Source organism: Pelecanus crispus, chromosome 8, assembly GCF_030463565.1.
Source record: "Pelecanus crispus isolate bPelCri1 chromosome 8, bPelCri1.pri, whole genome shotgun sequence".
NCBI lineage: Eukaryota > Metazoa > Chordata > Aves > Pelecaniformes > Pelecanidae > Pelecanus > Pelecanus crispus.
The window spans coordinates 22,764,661-22,786,806 of NC_134650.1; the positions used below are offsets into that span (position 1 = coordinate 22,764,661).

A 22,146-nucleotide genomic window follows, 5' to 3' on the forward strand; every position below is an offset into this window, starting at 1 on the left:
CCACATCCATCTCGGTTCATTGCTTTGGATACTTCTGCAGCCATAAGCACAAAGGAGAGCTTTAGCAATGAATCAGACCCTGGTTTAAAATGACAAAGACAGACTTATCTACCAACTTTGTGTTAAAATGATTTCAGTGTAATCATAAAAGCAGCTTAATGCTAATCAGAGGAAATAAGCAACATTTTCAGACCCAGATGACTAATGTAGGCTCCCAGATGGACAAAACCATTTAGATGCAGCAGCAGAAGTGGGTTTTTATTAATGGATAATGTATTTCACTTTCCCCTGAATTACAAAGGAATGCAAGCATATTAGCGAAGTTTGCTTGAAAAGCTTTTTCCATTAGATTTTATTTATTATTTTTTAAATCAGAGCAAACAGCCCATCCAAAAATCCTAAAATAAGTTCTGGGATACATTTATTTTGAAAGCATCTGTATACTAGCTTCTAAAGGATTTAAAAGGAAGCAATCAACACCCATGTTAATTATTCTCCTGCTTTTAAAAATCTACAATTATACACCTAAAAATAAAGGTAGGAACAGTGAAAATAGAGTCATCAAATTCCAGTTCTCCCTTCATGAAGCCTTTGCCCTCTCAGCTAGTTTGTGTGCTTACTTTGCAGTCTGCATGCAGGGAAGACTAACAAAGAATTACTAATTAAGCAGTTGCTTGCAAAAATCTGGGAGTTTGAAAACTTGTTGTGGTGAATGATTGCTCCAAACGAAAGAAAGACCCAGCCTTGCAAATGCATACCCATACACATGTGATGTTATAAATACATGCCATTCCACGAAAATCAGCATCACCCACAACCACTCTTCACAAAAATGTGATGAGATGTTAAAGTTTTTATAAGCCACCCCAGTTCTAAACCAATGGAAGACTCTTTTGGAGAGCTGGGAATCCCCTCTTAGATGTCATGATTTCTTCTTTCTATGCCTCTAAGACTACAACGCCATGTTTTGCAACCAGTGACTTGTGCACTATTTAACAGAGCTCAAGCTTCTTAGCAATTTTCAAAGCAGAACATATTCTTATTTGATCTTTATCTAACAAATCTACCATAAGAATCAGAACCAGTATTTAAAAAAATACACCTCCTTTCTTGTTGTTACTGAAGAGTATTTATTCCCTTTTAAAGCTGCAAGGTGCTAGCTGCACACAATCAACTTTCATTTATGTGGGATGACAGATGATGCAATTCAGATAAAAGAAACAGCATAAAATACGTGTTAAGTTAGGCCCTAAGAATACAATCCTTTTGCGATCCTCACTTTCGGCAAATGACAGTAAGACAGACTGCAAAGCTTTAAATGTAAAGAATAAGTTAAGCCAGTGATTCATCACAGCCTTGAAAGCATGGAACAAGGCCTGTTATTCATGTTACCATCAGCAGAGTCAGTTTAGGGGACAGAAAGAATTAGAGCAGCATTAGCTGTGCCCTAGTTCCTCCAGTATTTACCTTAAATTTGTACGGCTCCAGTCCAATATCAGAGGGCTTCTCATAAAGAATGATTTTGTCCTGATAGTGTTAGCTCTGTGTCCATTACACTCTCAAGCTTCTCACCATTTTATTATTTTAAAGCCTATTTTTCTCATTGCTCAGAGTATTTTTCATTTTAAAAATCAGGAATGAGAATACACATTCTCCTCCCTGTAAGACAGCCAGACCTATGGGGCGGGGGAGGGGGGGGGGGGGGGTGGTGCGGGGGAAGCTTTGGCTACTCCCTTCTTCAAAACAAGCATCTGCTGACAGCTCTGCCCATGCAGGCTGTGCTCTGGTCTCCTACAGGAGTGCCTGTGGATGCTCCCCAGCTGACAGCAAGCTTAGGCAGGCAGCTGGACCACCCATGTCCTCAAAAAGCAAGCTAAGACTCTGGCGTTGCAGCCTGAAAAGCAGGAGCAAGCCCTCAGTGAAGGCACAGGCTCAGGCCTGGATGACAGAAACCAGAGTCAAGATGAAACACATTTCCCAGGAACATCACCAAGTCCAAGTGTCTGTGCCCAGTACGTGCCCAGACACCTGCAGCTGCCTCAAACACCCAAAGCCATAGAAGATGAAGGCTCTTGCCTGGCATGGTCCTCACAGGGGGCCTGATGAGACTCTGCAGCTCACTTGCATACCAGTCTCCATAATTTGTAGAGCTCCTATGGCTTCCTCCTAAAAGGTCCATGCAAGCCCAAATGTTAATCATAGAATGCTTTGGGTTGGAAGGGACCTTTTGAGGTCATCTAGCCCAACCCCCTCGCAGTGAGCGGGGACATCTGTAACTACATCAGGTTGCTCAGAGCCCCATCCAACCTGACCTTGAAGGTTTCTAGGGATGGGGCCTCCACTACCTCTCTAGGCAACCCGTTCCAGTGCTTCACCACCCTCATTATAAAAAATTTCTTCCTTATATCCAGTCTAAATCTATTCTTCTTCAGTTTAAAACCATTACATCCTACATGTTAAGTTCACTTCCACACTCCACCAGTCCCCACATCAGGTGTCCAGCCTCCCTCTCCAGCAAGCAGAAGGAGAAGATCACCTCTAGGAACGAGTGACCCCCTGGAAGCATTTATTGTCTTTCTCTTGACTGCAGAGAACATCTGGACTTCTGACTCGTAGTCAGCCAGGGAGAGTTTATGAAACTCCAAGGTGTGATTCAGGGACAAGAGGAGAAGGAGGTTATCACCACTCTGAATTCCCAAACATCAGATACTGTAAAGCTAGGGGGGAGAAGGGGAAACAACTAGCAAAAAAAAAACCACAACACACAAAAAAACCCAAACCCAACCCCCTGCCCCCCCCCCCCCAAAACAAAACCAAAAAACCCCAAAAAACAACGAACATCACAACACACCATCCTCCAGGACAAGCAAATTAAGAAAATAAAAATCAATCTACTCCCCAGCAACGGCCCAAACCCAAACAATCTGTGCCAGAGGAGCTCTGTACATGTTTGCAAATCATGATTGCAGCCAAGCCCCCAGGTTGCACGGATGGTCCTGGCTTGGCTCCTGTACGAACAACAGGAACAGAAGCGCATCAGGTTCCTTAGAGCAGACCAGGCCATGGAGCCAACAGGGCTGAAACCAAGCCAGGGACTGACCTTGTCTGTGCACACACTTAGAAACAAGGGGCAGCTTCTGTGACAACATGTGTTTAAAACCACGTCCCCGGTACATGCATGTATGCCAGCAATGGAATGAGAGAACACCACACTTATCCAAAGTAAAATCTGCTCCAGGCTAAAGCACAGAGGGCTATTCTTGAGGCTTCCCCTCTCCAAAGCAAAAGAGGAGCATTCCTTATTTTCCCCTGTTTATTTAAAAAGCCCAACACACATTCCTGGGCACCGGCCTATCCTAAGCCAACCATGGGATACGAGCTTCTACACTGTAAATCCCAGGAAGAAACTGGCCTAACTTGGGAACGGCCTAATAGTTGCTACCTTCTAATGGTTGCTTAGTGGTCTGCAAAGTGCACCACAAATCTCAAGAGACTTGTTTTCACATCGTTAAAGCCAGCCTCAGAATTGACCTCCATGCTGATAGCTTCAGCGTAAAAACTGAAGGGCTGTCCAGAGAGCTACTGCAGGAGCACATCAGAGGCATGCAGCCACGCTGAGCAGGTCCATCGGAGCCATACCTGCTCAGAGAACATGAACTCCCAGGCTCCATCACTTCTCCCCAGCCACACCTCACCTGCTTAAATCTTTGATCCCACAGGGTACGAAAACATGGTCGTAGCAACCAGAGACACGCTGGTCGACTCATCAAGAAGGGGGGGGCACCACCATTATGCCTCAGGGATGCAAAGCCATTTTAAAGCTCCTAGAGAAAGATTAGAGAAATGGAAGCTGCAACACGAGCGAGTTTGCATCCAGGCAGCATCATGGAAGAAGTCTGTTGTTACCTCTGACATCTGGTCACTATAAGGCACTGCAATGCAGTCACTTTTTAACTTCACCAGGAAGGAGCCCCGCAACACCATCTAAGCCTTTAAATGTGGAACACAGCAGTGTTTGAGAGCAGAGTATTTGTTTCTCCACCACAAACGAGAGCAAATAAGTTTTTTGTGTGGGATAGGGCAACTGGACATGGCATTTTAGGGATCACATAAAGAATTTCTCAATTAGAAATCAAGCATTTAAGTATAGCTTTCCCAGTCCTATTTTCTACTCCAGGCAGACAGAGAAGAAAACAACTAACCCTTTGTCTCTGCAGAAGTAAACTTTCAGTCTCCCATACACATGTGAAAGAATTGCCTAGGAAACAAGCACACAACAATGTTGTGGTCAGAGTTTAAAACTGAAATCTTCTTCAACCAGAAAGCTGCAGGTTGCTTTTGCCCCTTTCACAAAGGAGCTAAATCCAGCGGCACACAGTAGACAGAGCTGCACAGCAGAGCCTCCCCCTTATCTGTTATTTTTAGCAATTTAGTCTGACAACGCCTGACAACTAAACATGCTGAATATAGCAGGAGAGAAGGGCACTATCAGATATTATCAGAGAAAACACACAGCAATAATCACTTTCTCCACCCCTAACTAAGAATCAGTTTTCCATGTCTTTATAACACCACAGTTTGTTCTTTTTAAAATGCCACATTTGAAAACAGAATCCATCTAGCCCTACAGTGGAAACGGATAACATTTCCTGAAACAAAGCATTGTTCCACCCCTCACATATCATGTTTCCTTAAAAACAAGGGAAGAAAAACATTACTTGGTTTTTCTCCTAATACTGCACAAACATTGCTGAGCTAAAAAGAGTCTGTGCTCATCCCTTTAGAATGCTTTCAAAATAGATTTAACACATACCCCTCGTACTGTGAAACACAACAAGAATTTGATAGTATCAGAACTGGAAAAATCCAATTGCTACTGCTAAGCAGGACTCTTCCCATGCCAATATGTGAGTGAGGCTATGCCATCAATCTCTGCAAGATTCAAGCAGGTTTTTGTAAGCCTCGCTGGCACAGCCTTTAAGCAGGCATGTGTATTTTGCCAGCAAGCCTGGACAGTCTATTTGGATTCCAAAGGATTATACACAAGTTGTAAAGTTAAGAATGCTACATATACACATATATGTATTTTCGCATTCATACCTTAGCTTTAACAACAAGAGTAAAACTACCTTGCTTTTTCTGCAGAGTAATTGGCAGGCTATACATTTGCCACCTCATACACATCCATACCTCCTTTGGTGTTTTCAGAACACAGTTTCTCTCACTAAGTACATCCAATGCATATTCCAGCCAAGCCTTATTTTTAGAGCCTGGTAAAAAAGACAGGTCTCGTTCTCCTTGCTGCTTTGCCATGCAGTGAGCAGCAGGGAGGACCAAACTAGCAGTATCACATCAATTTTGTGATGCTGCCTTGAAAAAGGCAATGCACTGCTTCAACAGCGGGGAAACCCGAGAGAGGGGAGTGAGGGAAAGGGAATAACAGCAGTCATGCATTGCAGTGGAGACTATCAGAGGAGGCAGAGAAGAAGCTTTCAAACCAGATGCAAAACGTCTCACTGTTTTCAAAGTTCACTTTGACAGCTGTGAATGTCAGAAAACTCAGCTCACATCTCTGAAGCAGGTTAAAGTCCACATTTTCATGAATAGTCAGCACTCAGGAGCTCTCCTTGCTATGCAGCTGGATGGATTTACAGAAGAGTTCAGCAGTGAACCCAGCCCTCTGTGCTGCGCTCCTCTGCAAACAGCACCATGCTTGCAGTGAGAGCATTTCTCAAACTGAGGCTTGTATCAAAAATACACATTTCACAATACCTTGGCAATAGCATTCTAATAGCAAGGCATAACTGTCTCAAGCTCACACTACATGAGTAACCAGATCAGCCACACAGGAGGGATACTGGAGGATTACTCTGACAAGCTTGATTCAACTATGCAAAGTGAGAAATGTAAGTAATAGGGTAGTTAACAACATAAAATATAAACCTAAGCTTTAAAATCCTTCCAGTGTTAACGGATGGAAGGAAGTTTTAACCTATCTTGGTTTGATAATTATTTTACAATGATGCAGTGGAAGCACAAGGTCACAAAGTTTCACATTCTTTCCTGCTTCTGTCACAACTTGTTTTCAGGACAGCAAAATCCCCTACTCCTGTGGTAAGTGCTCTCTGACTTGGACTCAGGTATTTCCACTGAAATCTCAGTTTCCAGCAGTTGTCAGTCTAAGAGCTTGTCCTCTTCCATGTGGAATCCCAAGCCTCAAGGAAAATCCTTCTCACAAAACTGCCAGCCAGCTCTAAGTAGAACGATGGACTGAAAAGAATTGCCTAGAAAATTGTCTAAGAAAAGATGGACTTGAATGTTCACTTAAACTGTTGAAAGTTTTGGCAATCTGAGCCCTACTGTCCATAGTTAAAAAGAAAAAACAACTCATGTGGCAACCACCTTTCCACTCCCACCACCTTTTGAGACAGTCACTATTGCTGGGAACTTCAATTCAGTGGCCATAACCAGAGACTCAAGCAACAGAGAGCTACGAAGCAGAAAAACACATCTGCGAAGCAGCCAGCTCTCAGGCTTTTTGTACGATGCCAAAGGTTATAATTTGGGGGGAATTCTATCCATTCTGCTGAACTCAGCAATCGGAAAGTTCAGGAGGTAAGATCATTCCCCACCAGGAGGAACAGGAAGAAACTGAGATGCATAGCTGAAGGGCACAGTAGCCAAAAAGCTGACCACAGCCTGATGGACCTGGCAGTAAGGGACCTGATGGAAGGTTTGTAAACAGAGGCTGTCAACCACACTCCAATCACTTCCAAATCCAAACATGAAGTTCTCCAACCTCAGTTGCAGGACTGTCTTTGTGCCGAGCCACTGGCATCTGGGACAGTTCCAGAGTAGCCAGGATACAATCACTTTTATCACATTACTATAAAAATGACTGTGCCTTGTCTGCATTAACACCACCTTAAATATATAGCCTATCCACAGACCACTTGTTTTCCCTGTGCAGAAAAAGTTCTCATGGCCAGAAACACAAAACTCCTTAGTGTCTGGCACAAAAAACACTCCATGCAACACAACATATCAGCTTGCCCTACAGCTCCCCAGGCAAGCTGAGTTTTAAGAAGGAATTAAAAAAATACAAACTCTACTTCTGCTTTAGTGTACGTAGGAGACAATGGAGACAAAACTGCACAGGTTCGAGTAGGTTTGAGCGCTGACTTCTTTTATTATTCCTCCTTGTCCCTGTTAGGCTGGTCTCCACACTCACTTTCTCCAAAACACTTACAAATGAGATAAGCAGCTTGACACAACTCAGTCTTTGCTTTCTCTATCATTCCCCAAAAAACAAGGAACAGGGTTTTGTATTAATTAGGTTTTAGGGACATTAAGAAAAAGAAATACACTAACAGCCTTGGGAAAGTACATTTTTAACATCTTCTTCAAAGAACTGTAAGCTGTACACATAGCCACTAGAAGATAGTCAAGATTCACTAGATAACTTGTTTGAACACTGGAACTTGCAGAGACACTACTTTATATTTCCTAGATAGTCTTCTCTGCCTTGAATACTCCAACTAGATAAATGCAAGAACACAGAAGTGTTCTGACCACATTGTCAAAACAAAGCCCCACCTCCCCCTAGATCCGGTCTTCAACAGCAGCCACAAGCAGATGCCCAGGGCAGAGTGTAAGAACAGGGCAGGCGTATACAGTACTTCCTCCCCATGCTTTCCCAGCCTCCAGACATTTTTAGCCCAGGGACTTCCTGAGCAGGATGCCATTTCTACATATTTGGTAATTCTCAATGGATTTCTCTTCCATGAATTTGTGCAATTGTCCTGAGCCAGTGTAAACTTTTAATATCCACAGCAGTGGCAGAGTTTTACATCACCTATCTGCTGCATATAACCACACAAACATCCTTTTGCCAGTTTTAAGCCTTGCTCCTACTAATCTCATTTGAATCCCTCACCCCCAGTTTTCGTATCAGAACAAAAGCAAACAATCAATCCCTACTGGGGTTGTAGATCTAGCAAAGAAACCAAGTGACATGAATTACTTGTAAGTTAGTTGTAACAGGCACTATGTTTCACCTAGTTAAAATCTTTCAGAATGAAAAGTACCAGATAAAAAACACAGGATGCAGCAAACAGTTATCTTGTTGACCTTCTATGTTCTACTCTCATCATCATTACCTGCCAAAAACTTACCTCCAATTCCTTAATTTTCTCTTCAGCTATTCTCTGTTTTTCTAAGAGCTGATTATGAATCACTCCTTTAGACTGAAGAATAAACCTAAAGTGAAAAAGAAGAGACAGACAACCATTGGATATTTTTTACATCTGTTATACCCCTAGCTGCACAAAGAGTTAAACTACAGTGACCTCTACAAAGTATGCATCCTCAACGTGTGTGTTCTGGACAGAGGCAGAAAAAATTGCTATGATATGTTTGCTCACACAAACCACTGGGCTGGCCTCAAACGCTTGCTCGCTCATCTCACCCATGGTTTCGGAGGAAGAAAATGAATGCACACAGATCTCCCTCTATCATTCAGTGTCCTTAAATGATTTGAAAGCACTTCTTGTGCACAGATAGCATGGGGAGTCTGTCATCACATTCCCTTCAAAGGGATCTAAATCAGTTGATGGCATACAGTCAAGGAAGCTTCTTTCAATGGATAAAAGCCATTCATTAACATTTTAGTGCTCACAAGCTAAACAAACCTGCACAATAAAAACAAAGCTTTCTACAGAGAAAGGCTGAGAGAGTCAGGGGTGTTCAGCCTGGAGAAGAGAAGGCTCCAGGGAGACTGCACTGAGGCATTTCAGTATGTAAACGGGGCTTATAAGAAAGATGGAGAGAGACTTTTTACCAGGGCCTGTAGTGACAGGACAAGGGTTTTAGACTGCAAGAGGGCAGGGTTAGATTGGACATACGGAAGTGCTTTACGATGAGGGTGTTGAGACACTGGGACAGGTTGCCCAGGGAAGTTGTGGATGCCCCATCATTGGAAGTGTTCAAGGTCAGGCTGGACAGGGCTTTGAGCAACCTGATCTAGTGGAAGATGTCCCTGCCCATGGCAGGGGGTTGGACTGGATGGTCTGTGAAGGTCCCTTCCAACGCAAATCCTTCTGTGTATCATCATACAAAGCCAGGTGCTTCCACCAGAAACACAGAGCCATGGTACACCTGCATTTACTTGAGCTTTCACAGCTCCCACTGCTCAGGGCTTGGCTTTAACACACCCCCTCACTGACCTCCAAATTCCCACGCTTTCTACATTCAGAGGGTTTTTCTTTGGGGTAGGAAGTAGTCATTTTTATGACCACTGTAAAATTGCAGCCACTGGTTTCTACTTGTTCTGGTTTTTAATTGCCAAAGAGATTTGAAAGATGCATCCGTAACATCTCAGTCACAGCAATCCTGCTCGTCAGCATGCAAAAAGCTGCCCAACTTGCTCAGAAAAGCTTCTGAAGGAGCGCCAGCATCCAAAGCAGCTCTCCAGCACATAGCACTGGCATTCCACAAAGAGGTAAAGGACAACTAAGTTCAAATGAAATTTAGGAACCCTCCATGGTTGTTTTTCATCCTTCCAGACATAAAGAATGTACAAGCCACAGATTTGCCCCTTCCCTGCTTAGAAAGTCCCCCAGAGGATTTAGAAGGAGCCTTCATAGGTCATACGAACGAGGTCAAGGCCTCCCTCCAGCACCAACTAGGGTTAATGTCTTCCTACCAGGTGACACAAACTCAGGCTTGAACAGTTAAAATGAGCAGCTTTAGACAGGGCAGAGTGCATTCCCCATCTGCTATACAAAAATCCAAAATCAGTTTGTAGCAACATCTCCCATTACAAATGGCATTATTAGCATGTTTGCTCAGGGCCTGGTAAACACAAATGCAGATCTGCCACTTGGCTTGAAACCCAGCATATTTGGCATCAGCAATGCAACAGCCAAAAGGAAAACTACCTGCTACATGCATTCCTGAAATGCATGGGAGCAAAACTGCTATTAATTATAACAGGTTTGCAATTTAAACTCTCTTTGGTGCTGCTATTAACTGCACTTCACAATTGCTTCCTCCTCCTTCTCCTACTTCTCTCCCTTGTTCCACTTTACCTCCTTTTTTCTACAGTAACTTCTACTGTATCTTTTACATTGCAATTTTCTAAAATCTCTCCTTGTTTCTTCCCAGTATCAGCTCATGCTTATTACTGGTGTCATCTTTGTTCTATATCTGCTCCTGTTCTTTACAACACAGCTCACTCATACTCTCTTTGTCCCCTCAATCCCCTCCTTTCCATTAGGTGCTCCCACAATCCACTTTCACACAGTGGTAATGTTTTCAGGTCCCAGCACATACCAGCCTGCTGAAATAAAATGCAGGTTTTGCTCAGTCTTGTGAGAATCAAGTCCACGGCCTCCCTTCTAGAAAAGAGAAGTTATTTACATTGCTATTAGATGAAGAGCCTGGATCCAGCCAGAGAGGAGCTACTTTTCAGGACCACCAGCAACCACATATTTCTGATGGTCTTACCTTCAGCCTGCAATACCAGAAGAAACAAACATTAGCCTGTAGATTTTGGGGTGAAGACTAAAATTTTGCCTTGCTTCTGCAGCAGCTGCCATAGAATGATAGAATGGTTCTATGATTCTATGAATTGTTCAGGTTGGAAAACACCTTTAAGATCATCCAGTTCAACCATTAGCCTAACACTACCAAGTCCACCACTAAATCAATTAAGGGTAGAGTAATAATTAATTGCATGCTTCCTGTCTTGGTGGCTGGATTATTTTTTAATGAAAGTAAAAAACTAGGAATCATTAAGGTTAGAAAGGACCTCTAAGATCATCATTCCAACCATCAACCCAACACCACCATGCACAATAAACCATGTCCCAAAGTGCCATGTCTACCTGTTTTTTGAACACTTCCAGGGATGGTGACTCCACTACCTCTCTGGGCAGCCTGTTCCAATGCCTGACCACTCTTTCAGTAAAGAAATTTTTCCTAATATCCAATCTAAACCTCCCCTGACACAGCTTGAGGCCATTTCCTCTCATCCTACTCCTAGTTACCTGGGAGAAAAGACCAACACCCACCTCACTACAACCTCCTTTCAGGTAACCGTAGAGAGCGATAAGGTCTCCCCTCAGCCTCCTCTTCTCCAGACTAAACAATCCCAGTTCCCTCAGCCACTCCTCATAAGACTTGTGCTCTAGACCCTTCACCAGCTTCACTGCCCTTCTCTGGACATGCTCCAGCAACTCAATGTCCTTCTTGTACTGACAGACCCAAAACTTAATGCAGTATTTGAGGTGCAGCCTCACCAGTGCCGAGTACGGGGGACAATCACCTCCCTGCTCTTGCTGGCCACACTATTCCTGATACAAGCCAGGATGCTGTTGGCCTTCCTGGCCACCTGGGCACACTGCTGCCTCATCTTCAGCCAGCTGTCAACCAACACTCCCAGGTCCTTTTCCGCCGGGCAGCTTTCCAGCCACTCTTCCCCAAGCCTGTAGCATTGCATGGGGTTGTTGTGACCGAAGTGCAGGACCTGGCACTTGGCCTTGGTGAATCTCATACAGTTGACCTCAGCCCATCGATCCAGCCTGTCCAGATCCCTCTGTAGAGCCATCAGTAAAAAATCAAAGCTGCAAGAAGCCATCAGTCCTTTCTCACATCACAGCTTCCTTGAGACTGTGTGTGTATATGAATGTTTCCTTAATTATTTCCCTTTTTTGTGGGGGCAGCAAAGAAGAACAGAATACCTTCTCGTTTGCTTCCCCAAATTGTATAGCAAGATTGATCATTTTGGTTTCACTGATGCCCCTGGTCTAAGAAACAAAGTTAAACACCCACACAGCTTGATCAGTTTTCCCCTTGCTGCAGCTGGGAAGATCCCTGCTGGGCTACAGGCGCTGAGCAATCCCAACTGGCTGAGAACCACTATGGGTACTAAAACCTTTGAACAAACAAGCGGCTGACTTCACTTCTATTCTGCAAATGTCAACCGCAGTCATAGGGGAAAATATCCTCCCTCCCACCCTCCTGCAATGCTGTGGCAGACATGCGACAGCAAATTAAAATTGGATGGCCGAAGTTAGCACTGACAAGACTTATGCGGGCAGCTGGGCGCAAATACAACCACTCCAATTTTATTTGTCATAAAATAGTGGGCTAGAACCTGTGTCCATTCACATGCTGGCTCAGAAGCAGATCAAACGTCCCTGACTTGGCCAGCAGCATCCTTCAGAAGGTCTTCACCAGTACCGGCTTCAAGCCACCCATTTTAATTCCCTGCCACAAGACCATTAAGCCTTCATCCTGAAGTGCACAGGTGCTGCCATGTAAGCTGTCAAAGGCCAGGTTTTTTTGAAAGTTGAAGCTATAAATCCACATCCACAGTTAACTATTTAAATCTGTGGCTTCACTTTCCAGCATAAGAAGGACTCAAAAAACTCATCAGTGTTTTAGCTTCTAGCTTGGGATACACACATTATGGAGATCTTGGCCAACGTTTTTACTTAAGGAAATAGTGTGGTTTATGGCAGCACCTGCAAAAAGCAGAAGCTTGTTCTGCTCATTAGGTAAGAGGTGCTGCAGGGCACTTATAATAAACCTGAGTTTAAATTTAATCTGGATTTCATTTGTCCAATTACCCTAAGTAAAACACCAACTTGATGACCTTTTTTTCTTTTTTCACCAAGCTGGAGAAATAGGGCAGTATCATTCTGCTACCTGGTTTTAGTTAAATGTCATTATTTTTATTAAAAATTAAAAATTATGAATTTTTAAACTCATGAAAGAGCCATGGGAGGTTCTGAGGACTTAGTTCTTCCCTAAGTGAGTTTGTGAACAAGCCTTTCAAATACATGAACTTCATTCACTCCCTGATGGTACCCCACCAGCTGAGAGCTGGCCCCACAGAGTCACCACATCACAGAGCTGAGGAGACACTTTCTGCTCTGTGACGCTGAGCTTGGCAGATGACGTGACTAACACCAACTCCTTAGCACATATCAGCACCAAAGAGCTACCTCCACAGACCACTCTGCTGGAGTCCACCACAGGAGGCTCCAAGCTCCAAGAGTTTGTACGTTGAACTGGGATGGTTTTTAAGTATTGATAGTCCACAGAAGACAAGCAGCAAACCAAATCCTCTTCCAGGTAAGTGAGTTCACTTGTGTCCACCTTCTCTCAGTGAAACATCACAGCACACACTAATAGATCTTATCAAACATGACACCTACACTATCAAACATGAAATGATTCAGAAAAAAGTTCAGCACCACAATGGCAATTACAAAGCTTAGTAACAATCACCTCTTCACACAGGAACTTTTTCACTGTTGTTAAATAACACCAGAAATATCTGGGTCAGAACGGACAAGTTCACTACATCTCAGCTGGCCACCCATTTCAAAGGCAATGGCTAGTAAAAACAGAGCAGCATTTGCCCTATTCCGGATACTTAGCAATTTTTCCAATGTCCATAGATAAAGGTAAAAACTGAAAAGAAAGAAAGTTAGAAAAAAGAAAGCTACAGGGGAGTAAGGTTCTCAAGGACAGCAACGTTCAGCCAAACCTGGGCTGCCAACAAGAGCGGCTCTGTAAGAGTGAAGTGTTTGCACATCGGCTGTACCTGCGTGCTCCAGTCTCCTGGTGACTGTTGGTTCTCAAGTGCAATATGAGGAACAAAAATAGAGCACAAGGGAACTGAAAGAGAAACCTCACTCTAAATATTCCCACTTGTTTCTATTTTCCTCCCTCTGCTAGCTCCACATCAGGATTTTTGTTTCCCTAAGGCAGAGAAAATGGTTTATATACTATGAGACTCATTGCCTGTTTCCTTCTGAAGGGATCTCTTACCCCTAATATACCCAATTATAAATTTCTAGGTATGGTAGCCATTTGCTCAGTGTTTATATGCACTCCCGTATGCCCTGGTCAAAATGGTCTTCAGGCTCTCGTCAGGCTGGTCAGCAATGCTGTCAACTCCTTTGTGTCACACATACGCACCCACAAAGTGATGTTTGTACAGTGTAAGCAATTCCATAACTCAGTCTGTTTGCACCAAAATGTACTGTTTACTTGAGTTCAGGACATAATATCAGATACTGAAAGATTCGTCTCTTAATGAATGAGGTTATGGAGATGTTTGTTCCGCACACGCCACTCTTCATTATGACACACAAGTCATTAAAGTTATTAAAGGTGGAGTACCAGTGATACTCATAGTTAAGGTTTTCCATTAAGAACCCTTATTTTCAACTACTTGCAACTGCAACCAACTTCAACCTTTATGTCTGAAGCTTTCAGTGACAGGCATCTGTCCCAGATGCAAGCACTCTCTCCTCTTCCCATTCCAGTTAGGAAACATGGTTCAGGTGTTTCTGCTGCACAGCTTGCCAGTGCAAGAGGCTGTTCATATTAAAGTATTAAAACCAGGAGGGAAGGAGCCACACAGCAGGCCATGGGGCTCCCTCCTGCCAGTCTGCAAAGCAACTCTTCCCACTTGGGTCAACATAGATCACTGCAAGAACCTGTGCAGGGTACCAGGGGAAGCCTTAGCTTTTCCTCTGCCCAATATTGATATAGATCCCTCTGCCTAATTTCAGAGCAAGACAATTTTATGGGTAGGAATGCTCCAGTGCTATTTTGCCAGAATAATGACGAATGACAGATCTAAAAGTCCATTCAGCCTGGCTCCAAGCTCACACGGAGGGTCATTATAACCAGCTTTACAATTCCCATTACATTTGGGAAACTCTCTACAAAAACTTAGTAAAGATACTGAAAACTAACAACTTCATACAAAGCTATAACATTATTTTAACATGTTTATTTTATTTCTAAAAAAACCTAACATGCTGTGTTATAGCACAGCACAATTGTTTACATAGAATATCCTGCTCCTTGAAATCAAGCGTTTTCATTAGACTACTCCATGAGAAAAGTTGGGCTAAGCCCAGTCATGCCCTTATCTATTTAAAGACGATTTTTAATTCTGAACTTGAACTGCTGTTCAAGCTTTGAGCATACTCAGTAAGGGATTACTGCATTTTAAGCACTGTTCAAAGCCAATGGAAGAGAGGCTTCCAACAAGCTGATCCCAAGCAATCTAGCTTGACTGAACAAGGAGCCAGCTGTGCACAATTGCAAGCACCCAGTAGTCCCCTTCCACTCTCCTAGAGTCTGCTTATGCTTCGGTAAATGATTCCCCATGCAGTTCATAACAAGCACTGCTTATACCGCAGCAAATTCCAGTTTTAGTCATCCTAGATGAATTACCCAGTTCCAAACAAGACAAGGAAGCAATATTAAAAAAAGGAAAATCATGACTAATTATAGTCCGTGCTGCCACCCTTCATGTCTAAGGGTTTCACATTTTTCAGTCCGATTTTGAATTTCCCATTCAACAGATCATGCGTCTTAACTAGAGCTTGTTCAGAAACAGATGGAGCTGGAACAGATGAGTTGAAGCTTTTCCTATGTTTGCTCTTATTTTAGTGGTCAGTTGTCTCACTGGGTCACTCTCAATATAGCTAAACCTAACTATTCCCTGCCCCGCCCCCACCCCAAAGCAACACATACCTTAAAGCAAAACAAATCCTGCAGCTTACATTGCGAGGATTATATATGAATACATTCCAGGAGCAGCAGTTTATAGTTCACGTGTTATTTTACTACTGCACTTAGAGAGGTGGATATGCACCAGGAGCTGTTTGGGAAGGAGACATGGGTTGAAACATGCTGGCAGCATCTCTGGTGGGCAGCAGAACCTGTGCAAACAGCCTGACAGCACTGGAGCACACACAGAGACCAGGATTAGCAGCACTGGAAGCAGTCCAAACCGGGTCTCACATAGGCCACAACAAGGGTAACTTTTGCTTAGATGAACATATGTAAGCCATAAACCTATTTACTTTAAGGAGCTAAAGGAAGAGAACAAAAAGTGCCACACTTTGCTTCCTCAGACCTCTCCACAGACTGGCCCAACACATCCATCCCACCCTGCTGAGGGGCAATGGCATTTGTTTTGCACTTCAGGCCATGTTTACATTGAGTTTTCACTTTTTTTTTTTTGATCTGTCAATAGCTACAGCATATTACATTACCTCAAGCCAAGATAGTAACACAGCTTGCAAACAGCAGTTTCTGCATTGCCAGACACTTAACTAGATGGGAGATTTATACCATTGTTCATGATTAATTCTTTAAAAAAAGAAAGCAGGAATATACCCCTAAGTGTGTATTAAATATAGCACAAGCCAAAATAATAAAATAATACTGTGGTCTGCTTTTAAAGAACATCATCAATTCTTTTTGAAGGCTCAATCGACATAAATGGAATTTAAAAAAAAAAAAAAGCAAGGAAATGCCTCCTCTCTATCATACAGGAATTAATAACATTTGAGATTCAAACCAATGTGACTTCCATGTGGGGAAAAACAGTGCAAACATGACTGCAGTTCATGGAGGTGAAATCTCCATGAGTAGTTTTTCCTCACTATATCCCTGGTTTATCCCTGGTAATTTTGCTTTAATGTATTTTTTTAGTATGTAGCAATGATGACCTGTAGCTTGTTTAAGCAAAGGAAACTCAAATGACTACAGCATGCCTACTAGCAGATGCACTTCAAATAGATTTATTGCAGTCTAGGTTGTACCATATTTGAAAGTTGCAACCAGCAGAAAACAGAAACAATTTTTCCAATAATGGGAAGTCAAGATCCATTTCTAAAGTCTCCTGTAATTTTAAGAATTCCCCACAAATTCCTAAGGAAGAATGTTAAAGAAAAAACACAACAACAACAAAAAAACCCCACCACAACATCACACAAACATGCATCTAGGAAAACACAAACAAGCAAACATTGGTGTGAACATCCTGGTCAACCAATCCTAAAGAAATTTCTATTTTTAAAAAGTTTTTTTTCAATTGGTAAATCTTCTGTGAAAGGTGAACTTTGCAGTGGTAAATGAAGTGACATGGAGATACTGCTATACTCTGCTGACAGGCAAACTTACATTTACCCTTCTTAGCAGCAGTTCTTCACTAAGAACCTATACAGGAAAACTGGCAAAACCAGGATACATCTCTTTTGAAAAGCAAATCCATCCACAGTTGCAAGAGAAAACAACAATAACAAAAAAATGTGCTTTGTGCCTTGCCCAGGAAGAAACCTTTGAAATGCTAAGTCAGGAGGAAGACCCAGCTATTGGCTTGTGGTTGTCAAATAGCACAGCCTTGGCTTCTGTACATTGCAAATCCTGCTACAACAAAGCATCAAAGCAAGCAATACAGCAAACATCACAGAAATGGATGTAAAGATAACAGAGTCAAAAGAATTCAAGCATACCACTTAATACTGAAATGCTAGAGTTAAATTAGCTAGCACTAAAATAATCACGCTGCTGTTTCCTAATCAGTAAGAACAAACTTTTTAGAATCAGCATTTGTGGACTGAAAAGGCTGGATGCTGTTTTGGAAAATGGTTTCTTCTCGGAAAGCCTGATTTTTTTTTTATTATTATTATTTTTTAAACTGGCTGAAACATTCTGTTAATTCAGCAAATAGTTTTGGAGAAAACAAAAATAAAAATTCAAGACAGCAGTTGTAGCATTCCTGAGTTCAACACTTTGGTACTTGTGTAAAATAGTGATCTCATCCCACAGGATTGGTTTCCTCATTTTACTTCAGTGTTTTACTGTAGGGGTTGTGAATTAAACCCTCCTTCTTTCAGGCTTTGAACAGGCAGCTAGGTCAGAGGATGCTCAGACCGGGATTTCACGCTTGTATTAAGGCTCTTCCACATAAAATTGATATATTATGTTGACATACATATATCAGACCAGAGACTGACTCTGGGCATCTCCACCTGATAGCTGTGGGCCCTGAGTGTTGGGTACTTTGTCACACCCTGCCCCACTGGCTAGATATCCACTGACACCACACCTGGAAGGGTATCCCCAAGCAAGACAGGGATATGACAGGGACTCTCCCAGTACTACTTTGATCCAGTGATTTGGCCATTCTCCACTGCCGCAGGAAAGCCAAATTTAAGTGCCTGCACTACACCAGAGCAACAGCCCTATATTCTGAAAGAAGTACTCTAGCACTCAGTATTTCCCCAGGGACTCTGACCCTCGATTCCAACATTTCCTTTAGGAAATGGGGGAAAAGATTCAAAATACAGCACTTTAAATCCACGAAATATTAAAATAAGTGGAAGTTCCTTGCTGTTTCAGAATATCAGAGCGACATTTTAGGTGCTTGGAGAACTTCAGAAATAAGAGTCATGTTCCATTATTTTTTTGCAAAGTCACTTGGCACAGCAAGCCACAAACACAGGAGCAGTTCAAGCTCCCCAGAACATTTAATACTTGTCTAGCATGTATCCAAAAAGTACCACTGAAGCAACAGATGGGTTGCATTTGCAAGAGACCCCAGATTTCCTCTTTCTGGAGGTAGGGACAAAACAAAGGTGCCTTACTACAGCCCTTGCTCCCCACAACAGTCTGACCTCCAAACTGCTACCCTGCAAGTGCAAGATTTCTTGAAGGCTCTGGCATTTGTATGACAGCACATTGCCTCTGGATTGCAGCAGATCAAACTGTCTCTTCTAGCAACAAGGGCAGTCTGCATGAGTAGTTTGTCTCTGTTCTGACCCTTATCTTCTCAGTTTAGATTTCATCTCCTTTACTCAGGTAGCTCCTTCTTCTGTTTTGTCTAGATAACAGGCAGGGTAAAAGTTAGGGATAAAGAAAAGACGAATGGAACTAATTTGTTTGAATGTCATACTCCTGGTCCTAACAGAAAAATGTTCCTAAAGAGTTAAATGTCTCCAGGCAAGGGAGACAAGCACCAAGTAAAAGCTGTATTGCTAATCTTCTATCACAATGTGCATGAAGTAGGTGGGGGGACTAACAGGTTTATTTCAAGTAGGGCTAGTAAAACACCTATTTTTTAAAATTAGCTATTATTTTTATTTTAAGACCTTTTTTCGTGCTGCTTGTACATTTGACAAACACTGACTTATGAGATAAGTCCATTCTATACCAGTTCTCTGTCTAAAGCTGATTTTTTTAAAGAAACGCAGCTGTTTCCTAGAACTGGGCAGATATACACCTTGCATGCAAGCCATGGAAATCTTATCTTCTCTGAAGTTTCAGTATTGCATGGAGAAATTATGTAGAGCAGCAGGGCAGGAGAGCCATAACTGGACCACGATATCCAGGAGATTACAAATGAGCAGCCAAGGGCACCAGGAATAAGATAAAGAACTAAGTGGGAGAAGGGCAGGAGGAGTGTGTTTGAGATCTCAGAAGAAGTCAAGTTGGAAAAGGAGCCTGTGCCCAAGAGAATGAGCTCCCTTTCTGATCCGGAACAGAATTCAGAAGTCCAGACTCTCAGTATCCCACTATTGTCAGTAGTTAACCATGAAGCCCACTGACCAGGATCAGGAGTCCTCTCACACTCCTGATCAGCCAGGAAGAGGATGACAACCAACTGCTGCCTCTTACTTCACTGCTCAAGTCAAAGGCACCTGTATAAACTACTACTGCATTACCCCTGCGTCCATTGTTTTGATTTTTGCGTTCTGTGACAGCTCTCCAAACCCTGTGAAGAACATTGTTCAGGCTGCAACAAAAGTGAGTAGTTCAAAATCAAGAAAAACCTGAAACAAAAAACTGGGTGATCGAAAACCTTATAGCTTATGCACGTGTCACACCACATAGCCTTTGATTCCTCACACACCATCTCCCAACACCCCTGTCTTGTTCAACATGCAGCATAAACAGTGGTCAAGTAGCAAGCACAAATTTTGTTTTCTTTGCAGTTCAGTGCCTGACTGTACTTACTAGACACACCAGACATTGTGGAAAATAACATTTTCTCTTTTTCAATAGCTAGATAGAGGAGCTTCAAGTTCATAAACTACATATTGACCAGAGGCTCATAGCAACATGCTTGTCTCTGGGATTCATTTAAGTGTAACAGCACCTGTCAGCTTCTCAGCAGCTGGGCTTCAGTGCTGAACTCTGCACAAAGCCTTACCCAAGGAGATGGGCAACAGAGAAGCCACTTTGATTTCACAGACCAGCCTATAGTTAGTAACTGAACCATAAAGATTAAGCCTTGCCTATCGTTCAGTTCTTTGTGAGTTTTTTAAAATGTGAGTGGGAAGCACAGTATAGCTATCATATCATGCAGTGATCCATGCTAGGAGAACCAAACACCAATCTCATGCACACACAAAAAGTAAAAATGCAGCTACTGCAGCTGTATCGAGCAATGCGCGGTAGTGATTGCTGTCTTCAGGGGATCAGGAAAGAGCTTATAAAGATTTATGATGTCTCATTTTCAAACAAAACCAAGAATCACAGTAAAAGCAGGAATGCATTTAAATCCCAGGAACGATCAAGAACATTTAATCCTCTCTCAGGTTTCACTTGTATATGGTTCAGCCACCAAAAATCTGAACCACTCCTAAAAAAAAAAAAATAAAAATCATATTATTAGAGCTGTCCCCATAAAATACTATACTCAAAGTCATTTTATAGGGACAGCTGTAATAATATACTATACTTGCAGAAAACCTTGAACAGTTGAACATAAAGTTGTGCTACAGTATTTGCTTGATTTTTATTTTCTTATATTTTATTTTTGTGAGTGTTCTTCCATTTGTTGTTGACGTGAACTGATAATAAAGCAATATCAAACCAAAACTGACTATCTATTTTGGCACAGCATAAAAAACGGTAGTGCTCTCCTCACTGTGCCTAGCACAAGTGCCAGACATTTTTCTTCTGTAAATAAGGGTCTTGTCCAGGTTATGCGTTAGAAGAATGTAAAGGGAAAGGTCTGAAATATTCAGACAGAATTCTGAAGCTTAAACTTTCAGCATAGTTCTCAAAGCAATATGATGATATCAGTTCACAAATAGCTTAAGCAGAAGTCCAGCATAGTGGTAGTTGTGTCAGGCTACGTAACAGGCCTTTCAAAAGAGTATGAAGTAACAGAATTGAAATGTATTTGGCAAGATGCCACCACTCAGATGATAGCCCAGCCTCACAGATATGTACAGTACACAGCAATTCATCATCTCATACTATGTGGCACTGACATTTCTTGTGTCAAATCAAAAATAGGTATAGCAAAAGTAAATTGAGCCCCACATGTGGAGGCCAATAAGGCCTCTGCATGTTATACACACTACAATATTAAAAAAAAAAAAAAAAAGACCAAGTTGAGGAATTGCGTACAGGAATAGAAGCACAAAACTTATTTCAAAGAATTTAGCTATTCAAACAAGCTGTCAGAAGAGCTCCAATAATCAGTTAACACTGATGCAGACCTCCACCCTTTCTGGATAACTGAAACCCACTACAGCTCCAACATCTGCACACTAAACTATGCAAAAGAAATTGAGACATCATAAATTCCCCTTTTGTGGCTGAACTCCCACATCTGTGCAAGCCAATGCAGCCAAAAAACTTAAAAAATCTGCAATTCCATTTCACAGAACATGGCTTATATATCCAGAAGAACAATAATGACCACCTCCTTTGGTCTCCAGTGAAACACAGGATGCCAGACTGCCCTTGGATTTTAACTCCTGCTCAAGGACTGTTTTAGCCTGCTTTGCTAAAAGCCCAGATTTCAGCAATAAACTCTCTACTAGGGGTTGGAGTGGGCTCCAGGAAGAGCCTTGTGTCCTTGGTGTGTGTTCTCCACTCTAGGGAGTGACACAGATCATACCAGAGCATTGCTGCCAATTGGCGAGGCAGCCTTCAGCCCCACAGGCAGAACTCGCAGAAATACCGTATCAAGCTAAGGCAGGAGAAAAAAAAAAAAATTAAAAAAAATGAGTGAATGAGTCGTATTCAGACAAAGAGCACTCTCTTAATCTGTATTCGCACAGCAACTAGTACAACAAAGCCCATGGAGAGTTCAGCTTCTAAATACTGCGATAACACAAATATTTCTCTGATGGCACCTCTGCCATCCCTGAGCAGCGAGAGCTGCCTGCCATGCCTAAGCCATGCTGTCTGGTCACAGAAAGGCAAGCAAAAGATGACTCCCCAGAAGACTGTCACTCCCACAGCTGCTGCACACAGAGAAAGTATAAATGGTTTAGGACACAAAGAAGGTAAGCGTCTCTTACT

General features: G+C 42.4%; 1 protein-coding gene across 2 annotated transcripts in view; it reads right to left on the reverse strand.

Annotated features, from left to right (window-relative positions):
* PFDN1 (prefoldin subunit 1) overlaps positions 1–22,146 on the reverse strand; it is a 33,545-nt gene that overhangs the window by 9,254 nt on the left and 2,145 nt on the right. For both annotated transcript variants that reach the window (XM_075715551.1, XM_075715552.1), the window contains exon 3: positions 8,175–8,259. In XM_075715551.1, the coding sequence (XP_075571666.1) occupies positions 8,175–8,259 (85 nt within the window). The remainder of the gene's footprint in view (positions 1–8,174; positions 8,260–22,146) is intronic.